General features: G+C 36.4%; 6 protein-coding genes across 6 annotated transcripts; 4 read left to right on the top strand and 2 right to left on the bottom strand.

Annotated features, from left to right (window-relative positions):
* Positions 1-209: 209 nt before the first annotated feature.
* On the bottom strand, positions 210-572 carry PRCAT00002794001 (uncharacterized protein; the record flags this gene model as incomplete). Its single annotated transcript, XM_062952679.1, has 1 exon — positions 210-572. One exon carries the CDS (start codon positions 570-572, stop codon positions 210-212), a length of 363 nt encoding a protein of 120 aa, XP_062809557.1.
* Positions 573-809: 237 nt separating this feature from the next.
* PRCAT00002793001 (uncharacterized protein) lies at positions 810-2,696 on the bottom strand (the record flags this gene model as incomplete). The annotated part of the gene is made up of 1 exon (XM_062952678.1): positions 810-2,696. One exon carries the CDS (start codon positions 2,694-2,696, stop codon positions 810-812), a length of 1,887 nt encoding a protein of 628 aa, XP_062809556.1.
* A 185-nt stretch (positions 2,697-2,881) lies between these two features.
* PRCAT00002792001 (uncharacterized protein) lies at positions 2,882-6,805 on the top strand (the record flags this gene model as incomplete). Its single annotated transcript, XM_062952675.1, has 1 exon — positions 2,882-6,805. The coding sequence occupies one exon, from the start codon at positions 2,882-2,884 to the stop codon at positions 6,803-6,805; it is 3,924 nt and encodes a 1,307-aa protein (XP_062809555.1).
* Positions 6,806-6,954: 149 nt separating this feature from the next.
* Positions 6,955-9,690, top strand: PRP5 (DEAD-box RNA helicase; the record flags this gene model as incomplete). Its single annotated transcript, XM_062952674.1, has 1 exon — positions 6,955-9,690. One exon carries the CDS (start codon positions 6,955-6,957, stop codon positions 9,688-9,690), a length of 2,736 nt encoding a protein of 911 aa, XP_062809554.1.
* A 315-nt stretch (positions 9,691-10,005) lies between these two features.
* PRCAT00002790001 (uncharacterized protein) lies at positions 10,006-10,818 on the top strand (the record flags this gene model as incomplete). The annotated part of the gene is made up of 1 exon (XM_062952673.1): positions 10,006-10,818. One exon carries the CDS (start codon positions 10,006-10,008, stop codon positions 10,816-10,818), a length of 813 nt encoding a protein of 270 aa, XP_062809553.1.
* A 290-nt stretch (positions 10,819-11,108) lies between these two features.
* On the top strand, positions 11,109-13,028 carry PRCAT00002789001 (uncharacterized protein; the record flags this gene model as incomplete). The annotated part of the gene is made up of 1 exon (XM_062952672.1): positions 11,109-13,028. The coding sequence occupies one exon, from the start codon at positions 11,109-11,111 to the stop codon at positions 13,026-13,028; it is 1,920 nt and encodes a 639-aa protein (XP_062809552.1).
* Between the last annotated feature and the right edge of the window lie 101 nt (positions 13,029-13,129).

The following is a 13,129-nucleotide window of genomic DNA, read 5'->3' as shown; positions in this document are numbered from 1 at the left end:
AGATTCGTATCCGGTGTCATTTATAAAAATGATGAAGTCTCAAATCTACATTATCCATCTGATTTACCATTATGAATTGATTTTATAAAAAAAATTATCTACTCGTTCTTCATATGAAAATAGAAGACATTGATTGTGTCGAGGGAGCATTCAAAAGCAAGGAATAAAAATCCACATTTATGGATGCAAATGCGGGTGTTCTTCACGACTTATAAGCCTTTTTCATCTTTAGACATCTTAGACATCGCTTTAAGCTTATCTTTACTTTCCTGTTTCAGTCTCTGTTGCTTCTGATATCGAAGCTCTGCAGCCTTGGCAGCAGTGCTCCTCACATTATTGGAATTGTTGTTATCATTTAGATCTCCCTTATTTTGCTCGTCTCTTCCTAGCTTCCTACCGTTTAACTCTGAGTTCTGTTTTGAAGAAGGCGTATGTGTCTGCTGTCTCTCCTTAACATCGCCTTTTACTTTTCCGTCACCTAACTTCTCTTCCGTAGAAGTGAACCTTCGACGGGAAGTCGCATTTCTAGCCGGAGGCTCTTCGTTCTTCGCTTTAGATATACATGCTCCCATGTTCTCTTAAGGTACAACTCAATGCTGGTTGAACTTGTGCTGAGGTGATATATGTGTCACAGCCTTATTGGTATGGGGCTACCTTAGAAGCAGATTTCAAAATTCATATTAGCATCATCAGAGAGTCATGATAAGTATGAAATATAAGTGCCACAAAGACGCAGGTGATTACAATAGCATAAATTATTGTTATTATATTTACAAGAAATAGAGGTACGTGAATTTGAATCTAAACTATTAATTATTGTTCAATACTTTGCTAACAGTATCATTGTAGTTGATACACGGTCTGAGCAGATTGAAATGAGGAATGTCGATTTCAATGAAGTTTTTAATTTCGGGATTTTTATCTAAAGCCAACAGAGCCAAATCCTTAAAATGCTCAGGTCTTTTCATCCAATTTCTTATAAACCTGACACACGATCTTTCATCTTGGATGTAATCCTTATACTTCTGTACAATCGACAAATAGAGGTCCTTTCTCTCAGAAGATTTTGGGGATAATATAGTGGAATCACGCAATGCAGCCCAATCAGCAATTGGGATGTATGTGAACTTACTATCATCCAAATTTTTTAAGGATTCATTCCATTTGCCAAGTATTTCCTCATTTGTGTAATCTGGTATATCTCCTGTCTTTTTGAGGCATATTCTGTAAGAAACAGGGGTACGACGAATATTGTAAATGGAATAGTTCAATACCAACTGCTCAAAAACAGCCTTATCTCCCCAAGAATAGTTACCGATGATCGTATTCAAGAACACTTCGTCGATTGGCTTAATTTCGGAGAAAACTCTGATCACTTCTTTTAATTTTTCAAAAGATTCCTCGTTCATAGATGGATATTTTTTAAAGAAAATCTGGAAAAATGTGTTATTTAATATCGAATAACGAGAATTTAACAGCATTCCTTTGTTTTCATTTTGATAGTGCTTTATTGTTGACTTCCAAAAGTATAAAATATTATCAAATGGTTCATCTGATTCATAACAGTTCTCTAATAAAGATTGAATATGAGGAACTTTTAATTTGACAGGATATGGTAAATCGAATTGGATCACTTTATCAAAAAAATGCCTTGCAATTTTTATATCTTTACAAGAGCCAATAAAACTCAAGTGCAAATCACCTAAGGAAGATAACACTTTTCTTTGATCCTTTGATCTAGCTTCAAATTGTTGCAACAAAGACTCTAAAGAATCTAAACCACGAGAATAGTCCCCTGCACGAATGGCAATCTTCCCAATCGAAGTTAAAAGTTCATGATATACAACTTCAATATCTTTGGTGTTTAAATCGTAGATGTGTAAGATTTCTTCATAACTGAACTTCTTACTGTCAAAAGCGACAGGAAGAATTACAGCTAATATTTTTTCGTTTAAATACAAGTGTCCCACCTCATTGTCGGTAACTCCATTTTCCCATAAGTTAATCATTTCTGGATGCATCAGAAATTGTAACATTGCAAAAAATACAAACAGTAAAATGTTAGCATTTAAAATCTTGTTTAACTCACCACTCATAACAATATCAGACGTATTCAAAACAGCAGACTTAAGCAAGAGCTCATCATGCAAATTTTCGCTATGATATTGGTCACTATCTCTATTTTTAGATCCCGTAAGTCTTGAGGTTCTATTGTGATATACTGAAAAGCTCAAAAGATGAGCATACTGGAATAAATCTTTTGAGTTTAAAGAACCTCTGAGTTCCTTGTCATCAAATAAATTGAAAACATTCTGTACCGTATTAGCAAAAGCCCTTTTTCCATCAAGATCTTTTCGAGTCCGATACTGGTGTGCTGAATTTAACTGCTCTTGAAAATAGTGCAATTTGGATTCCCTTTCACTGTCAATAACATCTCGCAAGAGGGGGTCCCTCTGTGCCTTGGCAAGAAAAGCATCCACATTAGAACTCAGATGCTTCGGTGTTTGAATATTTCCATTCGATACATTAGAATTAGACCTCGTTAAAGCTTGATTCAATGCATACAGACTCGCAGAGCTACTATTCAGCTGAAGACTGGAGGGCGCCAATAATCCTCCTTTGTTTGGTCGAACTTTCAGTAGGATTACGGGCCTTAGTCCCAGCTGTGCATTTGTAGATATGATACGAAAAAGCATTTTTGATTAACGCTTACGTTCTATATCGTGTATTACCTTTGCCTTCCAAAAGTGTATGACTACAAAAAATTTTCGATCAACTGATATGAAGATATCGTATCACCTGACGCTATCTTTTAAGCAGATCAAATAAAGAAAACAAAAAAGGATAAGATTTTGATACCAAAGGAAATATACGAAGATATATGTTTGCTAACGGGGCTGGCGGAGCTATCTCAGAGACATCAGCCTTATTGGGGAGTGAGAGTGTATCGAAAGAAAGAGGAGGGAAGTTTAAGAAGTCCACGCTGGCATTGAAAGCATCGAAAAATGAACGGAAGAGCAGATCTACAAAGTTAGGGATGTTTGAGGGAGTTTTTCTTCCCACTTCATTGAATGTCCTATCTATTTTGATGTTCTTGAGATTTGGATTCATCATTGGACAAATGGGGATATTGGGAACTTTCTTCCTACTCGTACTTTCCTACACCATCAATGTTCTCACTACGATGTCTATCAGTGCCATTTCTACAAACGGTACCGTGCGAGGCGGTGGAGCTTACTATATGATTTCAAGGTCGTTGGGTCCGGAATTTGGAGGTGCTATTGGTATCATTTTTTTCATTGGTCAGATATTAAATTCATCTTTAAACGTTGTGGGTTTCATTGAACCATTGATGGTTAATTTTGGATGTGAACGAGGTGATATATTAAGCATACTACCTGTGGGATATTTTTGGCAGCTATTCTACTCTACAATTCTTTTAGCCATCTGTACCGGAATTGCATTAGTAGGTTCTAATTTGGTTTCAAAAACAGCATTGATTCTATTCATTGTTTTATCGATTAGCACCATGTCTATCCCATTCTCTGCGCTTTCAGTTAAGCCATTTGAAGTGCCGGGTATTCCTGAGGTTATTAAGTATTCGGGAATATCTTTTTCAACAATAAAGGATAATTTATTACCACATTTCACAACGGGTGCTGCTGGATCTACATCAACAACAGAGAAGGAGACTTTTAGAGATCTCTTTGGAATATTTTTTCCAGCAACAGCTGGTATTTTGGCAGGTGCATCGATGTCAGGCGATCTAAAGAATCCCTCGAAGTCAATCCCAGAGGGCACTTTAAAAGGACTCTTGTTATCATTCATATATTACTCATTGGTGATACTCTCTATGGGTAGTGCCATACCAAGGAAGCTTTTATATGCTGATATCGAAGTTATCCAGACTGTTAGTATTTATCCTCCTATAATAATTTTGGGTGAATTTTCAACTGCTTTATTTTCCGTGATTATGGGTGTGGTTGCAGCAGCTTCTATGTTGTGTGCGATAGCAGATGACAGGATCATCCCTGGCTTGGGATGCTTTTCAACGTTGGGCAAGAAGCCCAGTGAAAAGAAAAAAGCGAGTATATTCAGCGTTATTATAACTTGGTTCATTGCGCAGGTTTTCCTCTTCGCAGATATCAATAAAATTGCAACTTTCATAACGATGGCATTTTTAATGACATTTATTGTTACTAACTTAGCATGCTTTCTATTAAGGATAGGCTCGGCACCAAATTTTAGGCCCTCGTTTCGTTACTTCAATACAAGGACGGCATTCACCGGGGTCTTGGCCTGTCTTGTAGCTATGTTTATTGTTGATGGTATCTCAGCTACCCTTGTCATTTGTTTCTTGATGTTTTTTATTATGATGATACATTATCTGACACCACCTCTGAAATTCGGGGACATATCTCAACTTTTGATTTACCACCAGGTCAGGAAATATTTACTAAGGTTAAAATATAATATTGGTGTCAAATATTGGCGTCCTCAAATATTATTACTTTGCGATGACCCCAGAACTTGTTGGAACTTGATAGGTTTTTGTAATCACTTGAAAAAGGGAGGACTATACATTTTAGGGCATGTTGTTTTATTGAATGGTGACAATGATAAACTGCAATCGAACGAAATGTCAAAAGAGTTCAACATAAATATTTATAAAGAAATCAAAAAACAAAAGCAGGCCTGGTTACAGCTCACCAAAATCTCAAAGATAAAGGCATTTGTACAGATTGCTCTTGGGCCAAGCTTGCCTTGGGGAGTTCGTAATATATACCTCGGCTCAGGTTTAGGTGGAATGAGACCAAACATAACAGTTTTGGGTTTTTATGATATGTATCGTCATGGAATGGCGTCTACTTTGTTACCTTCTTTTCTAGATAAGAAGAAATTGGTGGAATTACCGACAGATGAGTGTAGAAAAGAGAGAAAAGTGTCAATAAACCAATGGGTACAAATATTAGAAGATTTAATAATAATGCAAGCAACGGTTGCTGTAGCAGCTAATTTCGACAAGTTAGATTTACCACTGCGAGATTTCAAACAGCATCACTTTTGGTCTCAGCCAAAGTTACCTAGTTCAAACGAAAAGAAGTTTCTTGATCTTTATCCAATCCAAATGTCTTCAATAAACATTCTTGATGATGGACAGTCTGTTCTTTCAACGAATTTCGATACTTATACTTTAATTTTGCAGCTAGGGTCCATTCTTTCATCGGTACCCGAATGGAAATTCAATTCTCACGTGTTAAGAGTGGTTGCATTTGTTGAACGGGAACAAGAAGTCGATGAAGAAAGAGGTAGATTAAAAAAGTTATTATCAGAATTAAGAATCCAAGGTGAGATTAAGATTGTATGTCTTGACGATGGTTCTTTGAACTCTTACAACTTTCTCGTGAAGGGATATTCAAAGACTCTTGAAAACCAAGCGGAATTTGATAGAATCAATTTCATATTACAGAAGGACCAATGGTGGAAGAATCTCTGTGAGGCTAGAGCAGCGCTTAAAGAGTTTGAAAGACAGAAGTCCAGGAAGAAAAGTAGTGGCAATAAGTATATTGAAAAAACTCCTTCGGTTTTCAATCCGCTCAATTTAGGAAACTCACCCAAAAACTCTAGTGACGTGCCTCCAATGTCTGCTGGCTTGAAAAATAACAGAAGATATACCATTTCAAACCTTCATGAACAGGGTCTTTCTCTTTCATTTAACATGAAGTCACAAAAGACAAATCAATTCTTCAACTATCAGAACCCTCTAGATGATAGCTCTAGTAGTAGTTCAAGCGAATCAGAGACAGATAATGGATATGACAGTGAAGCTACAGACCAGAACTATGTAACAGCACCCTCAGTACAGGCAGCTGAGACTCCTAAACATGACAAAATTGAAGAAAACAAGTCTCCATTAAATACCTTCAATTTGCGTTATGGAACAAAAAATAGGTCCAATTTAAGCATTGATAATATGTCGATTCGATCCTCTAGATCCAATTTAAGACCCAATTTCCTGTCCTACAAAATTCCACAATCTCAAATCAAAAGCGACGAAAATGACGAACCTGATGATAACAAGCCCTCCATTCGATTCATAGACGATGATGATGCAAAGGAGAGCTCGGATAATGATGAGGAGGGTCAAATTGACGATAAAAGTCCATTATTCCTGAAGTCTGATATTTCCAATCTAGAAACTAAGTTTGATGGGAATGCTAAAAAACTCGAAAAGAGCTCGGCAAAGAAACTAAAAGAGAAGCCTTCGAAGCCGCCTTCTATTATCACAAGCTCGGGTAAAATTATCGAGCGGATCAAAACGCCCAAATTCTTGCAAGATGGCGAGGACGATGGGGATGATGAAGCTGACGATCGTGACATTAACAAAGACAAACTGGGAAAGAAACATGCTGATAGCTGTGATCCTGAGCGAGGGCATAAGAAAAATGTCACACCGGTGCAAGGATTGAAGCATACAGGTGAGACATCAGCAGATGATGACATGCCAGAGGAAGAGCAACTGTCTATATCAAGGAAGCAATTACAGGATGAATTGAAAGAACTTAGCTTTAATGACTTACCTGCCAAGGGCCAGCATTTGATATTAAATGAGTTGATTAAATTACATTCACCTTTGTCCCAGACTGCGGTTATATTTTCGACATTACCAGCTCCGTCCATTGGCACTCATTTGGATTCACAAGATTCATTGGACTATACTAGAAATTTGGCGCTTTGGCTAGAAAACTTACCACCAATTGTTTTAGTCAATTCCCAAATGGTCACAGTAACTACCGATTTATAGAGAAGTGCTTAATGTGAAAATAGATAAATTATCCTTTTTGTGTTCATTTTTTATAAGTAAAATTATACTCATTTTGAGAAACCCATAGAATAAAAGTACATTAGATATATTACTTGACTTTGTAGTGATAACAGTAAGGATAAATATTTATGAGCGATCAGAGCTTGGGCGTTTCCTTTAGGGATAAGTATAAAGGAGACGGCGCCAATAGTACCCATACTAACCAGCTTTCTTTAAGTACAGATAATAAGACTCTTAAAGATGATAATGTATCGAAAGAAGAAAAACTTAAAAAACGCCGAGAGAGGTTAGCTGCCTATCGTTTACAGAAAGAAAAAGAACTTGGGAGAGAAACTAATAACACTACCAACGCTGTTGACTTAGAGGAGGAAAAAAAGCGTCTTCTTGAACAAAAGATCGAGGAATGGAAGAAGAAAAGATTACAGACCGCAGAATCCGAAGAGCAAAAATCAAGCACACGATATGATCAAGCTGGAACAAAGAAGAACAAAACGAGTATATCAGTGAAAAAGCTCAAAACTAAGATTAATCTTATTCCTAACCAAAAGAAAAGACTTCGCTTTGATCAAGAAGACGAAGATCCAGGTGACTTGAAAAAGACATTCAAAAAGCCCATTTTATCTCTGAATTCGTATAATGAAATTAATAAAGAATCAGACAGGAAGGAAACAGCTGATGAGTTAGATGCTTTCCTTGATAGTCTTAACGATCCTCAAAAGACACCCGTACCGACTGAATTCTCCCATGAAAGTGCTCTTGAGACGACTAATGCCAAAGATAATGAGGAAGATCTAAACGGAGAGTATAGCGACTCCGATGAAGAGCTAAATACTGAAGAGGAGCAACGAAGGATCCTTACATCGAAACTCTCTAAGCTCCAAAATAAAGAGAAAGATTTAGAAAAAATTGATCATGATACTATTGATTACAAACCATTTAGAAAAAATTTTTATAAGGAACCTTTTGAAGTAAAATCATTAGCTGATCATGATGTAGAATCATGGAAGCTTGAACTAAGTGGTATAAAGACAATCGGCAAAGATTGCCCGAAGCCAATTTTCAAATGGTCACAATTGGGGTTACCCTCTCAAATGATGAGCATTATTGAGGACAAGTTAGGATATGAACATCCCACTGCTATTCAATGTCAAGCTTTGCCAGCCATTATGTCTGGGAAAGATATTATTGGTGTGGCCAAAACAGGCTCTGGGAAGACATTATCCTTTGTACTTCCCATGATACGACATATTCAAGACCAGGAGTCATTGAAAAAAGGAGATGGTCCAATAGGTCTCATTTTAGCCCCCACAAGGGAGTTATCATTACAAATTTACCGTCAATTGGCTCATTTTTCCAAAAAACTCCAATTTACTGCCAGTTGCAGCTACGGAGGTGCTTCAATTGAACCTCAAATAGCTGACCTTAAAAAAGGAGTTGAAATAATTGTTGGGACTCCGGGTAGAGTTATAGATTTATTGGCAGCTAATGGGGGTAGAGTCACAAATCTTAAAAGAGTAACATTTTTAGTTTTAGACGAAGCGGATAGAATGTTTGATTCAGGGTTTGAACCTCAAATTTTGAAAATTATTTCCCAGATTAGGCCCGACAGGCAAACAGTTTTATTTTCAGCAACTTTTCCAAAAAAGATGGAACTATTGGCCAAGAAGCATTTAAATAATCCTATTCAAATAATTGTCGGAGGAATCAGTGTTGTTGCACCTGAGATAACTCAAAAAGTTGAGCTTTTCGATGAAGCAAACGAATCCCAAGATTTGGAAAGTCATAAATTTGAAAGGCTCGTATCAATTTTAAAGGAGACAACCGCGTCGGATATTAGGTGCAAGATTTTAATATTTGTTGAGAGACAATCTGCTGCAGATGACTTGTTAGTAAAATTATTATCTGAGGGGCTTTCAAGTTTGGCAATACATGGAGGAAAAGACCAAGTAGACCGTAAGCATGCAATCAAGGATTTTTCATCTCTGACGACTGGAATTAACATTTTAATAGCTACGTCTATTGCTGCAAGGGGATTAGACGTTAAAAATTTAAAACTTGTCATCAATTACGACCCTGCTAATCATCTAGAGGATTACGTACATAGGGTTGGTAGAACGGGAAGAGCAGGAAAAAAAGGCACTGCAATCACGTTTGTATCATCTAGCCAGGTAAAGGCAATAGCTGACCTAGTGAAGGCAATGACTTTAAGTAAAGTTCCTGAAGATCAAATCCCACCGAAACTAGTTCAGATTAATAAGGAGTTCTTGGAACAGGTTAAAACGGGAAAGACAAAATCGAGCTTTGGATTCGGTGGCAAAGGCTTAGGAAACTTACAAGAAGTAAGAGAAACGACCAAGGAGCTCCAAAGACAAGCTTTTGGTATTGTATCGAATGATAATAATTCAAGCATAAAAAAAGAAGACCAAGATACTCCTGGACCAAATCATTCTGAATCGGATGACAATAAGGAGCTTTTTAAATTTGAAATAATAGAGGGAAGGGCTCCTGAAACTTCCGGTCCTGATAAATGTAAATTCCATACTAGAATCACAATCAACGATTTGCCTCAAAAGGCTAGATGGGTGGCCGTAAATGGCAATAATTTGTCGAAAATAATTGAATCAACATCCACATCTATTACAAGTAAAGGTCAATTTTATCCACCAAACGCTAAAATACCAAAGCCCACAGTGAAGAATGGAAAAGAAGTTCCTCCTGTGCCTAAATTGTATTTACTAGTAGAGGGATTGACTGAAAACTCTGTAAAAGAAGCTAGTAATATGATAAGACAAAATATGATTGAGGGTTTAGAGATAGCAGAGAAAGAACAGATACGGGCACCTCCGATGAAATATTCGGTGTAAATAGCATTAAGTCAAAAAAGAGTGACAAATTGCATGAAAGGGCTTTCTTCATAGGATTATTTTTCCACTAATTTAGTAAGTAAGGTGAACTTTTGTAGACCACATACAAAACGTCATATTGTTCATATTCTCCATTATATTATATACAGTCCCTGTGATTAATGCCCCCCATACTTTTGTCCTCGGTTAAAGCAGTTGGGGTATCCAGATTATATATTCTTCTACTTAAAAGATATGAAGTTCAATAAATAACTAAGTTTGCATTCCATTTTTGCTTTTTGAACATATTAGAATTGGCGAAAAAAATCGATTGTTATGTCAGAATTCAACAAGGAGGATTTCAAAGGGTACAGTGGGTACATTATTAGTGAAATAGAAGAAGGGTTTTATCACGTTCAGTTTAATAACCCTAAGGTGTTGAACGCCTTTTCAGAACAAACGTGGAGAGATTACCATGAAATATTAACTAAGTTAGACCAATTGGAGCTGACCAACATTATATTAATTTCTTCGGTGGTTCCCAAGGCTTTCAGTAGCGGTTTGAACATGAAAGAAGTTGCCGGGGAGATGAGCGAAGTCCAGAAAGGATCCGAGCAAGAAAGATACGATAAGCTTCTTAAGCATATCAAGGATTTCCAGTACTGTATTGGGACACCTGCGAGAATCAGAACGCCTACCATATGTCTTTTAAATGGGATCAGCTACGGGCTCGCTTTAGATATCTGTGCTTGTTGCACGATAAGAGTAGCAACCGAAGATGTCAAGTTATCTATAAGAGAGATAAAAATTGGGATAGTAGCCGACATTGGATCTCTTCAAAGGTTACCAGCTCTTATCAATAACAAATCCTTCTTAAATGAAATGGCACTCACTGGTGCTGTATTTGGAGGTCAGAAGGCATTGGAAGTTGGGCTTGTTAGCAAAGTTTTTCCAGACTTGAAGACAGCAGAAGAATACTGTAAACAGCTTGGTTCAGATATAAACCAGAACCCACAATGGGCTATAAAGGGTACGAAAGAGTCCATCCAGTATATAAATGATGGAGGAACTGCTGAACAAGGCTTGGAGAATATAGCATTATATAACGCGAAGAATATTGGAGGTACGTTCTCAAACTCGAAGCTTTGAGATTTCACTTATTAGGCATAATGAAATATGGATGCTTTGCTATGATTCGCTCAGTCTAAATTAAGGCTTATGTAGCCTTTTATTTTTTCCTAATTCAATTAAGAATTAACAATCTTCTTTACGTATCGTTGACTACTCTGTTCCCTTTCATTAGAATTGATTTCATTAAAACACACTCTCCATATTCTTGGTGCGGTGTGCATAGTAACCCGAATTGTACCGTTTTTTCTTCGATTTTTTTTCAGTTTAACCTAAACACACAGAAAAGACGTTAAAGAAGTCTGCTAAGTATGTCGACCATCATACGAAGCAGACACATCCACGGACTCAATAGTATATCAAAGAGATTGTTTTCTTCAAAGGCTTCTGCAGTAAATGACCTTCATATATCCGCTTTTGATATCTACGAAAAGTCGTCTATCGACTCGGATGTTAATCAAATAGATGATAAAGTTGGTGGGGTTATAAGAACAAGTCCCTCAGAGGTATTCTTAAAATCATTGCCAGAAACGCATTTTCTGTCTGGTGTTAAGTTAGATCTGTCGGGCTTGACTCAGAAACAAATCATTAAGAGACAGATATATAGATTGGCTGAGATAAAGGATTATGAATCATTGATAAGTTTATTCTTAAAAATAACAGATTCATCCCTGAATTCACGATCTTGGAAACACTTTATAACTTCTGATGAATTATCATATTATTTGAGGTCTGTCATAGATCATGAGATTAACTTAATGAGTAAGGCTGCTAGAGAAAAACTGAACTTCGAGACAAAGGGAAAATTTTATTCCAAGAGAAACGAGGCAAGAAGATTCCGAGAAGGTATAAGAAAAGTGTATAGCAACTTGCTTTATGCCGATTCCCAAGAATATATCTATGATCAATCTAAAAGGGCAGATTTATATAACTCGACTAGCCTTACCGGTTATAAATTAAGTGTCAGTGATTATGAAAACTTAATATATTTAGAATTGCATAATTTTAAATTAGACTTAGCATCGAAATGGTTTCAGAGATTTGAAGAAGACTATCCAAACTTTGCTGATATAATGCCCCACAGCATGTGGGTGTTAAAATTACAAACATATTGTGGTGGAGATCCCCGTTTATGGCCTATGAAAAACAACTATCTCACCACAAAGTATTACAATCCTAGAAAATCCAAATTCAAAAAAGAATTGTCATTTTTATCGGTGTTTAATGAATATTGTAAGTCAAGAAATGTGGACAAGAGTGGGTTAATTCTAGACGATAAGTTTAAAGAGACATTAATATATTCTATTGGTTATTCAAAGAACCTCAAGTTTTTATCAACATACATTGAATCGACATGGGGTATCAAAGAAGACGGAGAAGTAGATGGGAGATTATTTACTGCTCTTGATGGGTCAGAATATCCAACTATAGGACATTTGAAGGCCATAGTAATATCCTATTGCTATAATCAAGAGTTTTTCAAAGCTATGAGATACACGAATCTATTCCAAAAACATTATCCTATTGATCTTGCTGGAGTTTCATCGAAAAATTTCTGGGAGAACATTTTCAAATGGTGTAACTATTCAACTTCATTTAATGAAGAAAGAGCATTAAACGCCTATTTAAAACAAACCTCTATGTCAAAGACGAGTAGTTCTCCAAAGTCTCTCATAGATATGCAAAAAGATGCCGACTTTGACTATGAGGGATTTTTAGCATACCTAAACAAGCTTAAGTCAACAAGATCGAATACTTTCAATGAATTATGGAACCTTTTTAATGACACCAGTTCTATCTTTTCAGATAGAATATGCAAAATTTATTTAGACTTTTTAAAGGAAGAATACGTGGAAGTTGTTGACGAAGAGAAATATTATGGTATGTTAAAGTGCTTATTGAAGTTTTACCACCAGTATCATGTTTCATCAACGTCGTTTAATAAGAGATTGATACCAAATCCTGTTAATGACATAGATCTAACTATTCGAGGCTTATATGAGGATGCTCTCAAGTCTCTAGTGGAAGTGAAATGGAAAGCCACTTACATGGGACAGTGCCAACCATTAATCAACGAATGGTCTATCGACCTGCATATGAGAGATTCTCTTACATTGTGGTTGAGATCAGAAGTTTCGCCTAAATTCAGAGAGATGATTGAAAAGAGGAGAGAAAACCATATGATTGCATTAAGAACAGAAGATAGTGATACATTTTTAGATTTAATATAGGTATATTAATTCTTTCTTAAAATTTTACGATATATCGATAAAACTATGTAGTGCGTAGACCAAAATGACAAGTGGTCGTAGATAATTACAATAATTGTTCA

Source organism: Priceomyces carsonii (assembly GCF_900007245.1).
Source record: "Priceomyces carsonii strain CBS4050 genome assembly, scaffold: Debaryomyces_carsonii_scaffold_3, whole genome shotgun sequence".
Lineage (NCBI taxonomy): Eukaryota > Fungi > Ascomycota > Pichiomycetes > Serinales > Debaryomycetaceae > Priceomyces > Priceomyces carsonii.
This window is presented reverse-complemented; position numbering and strand designations above follow the sequence as displayed.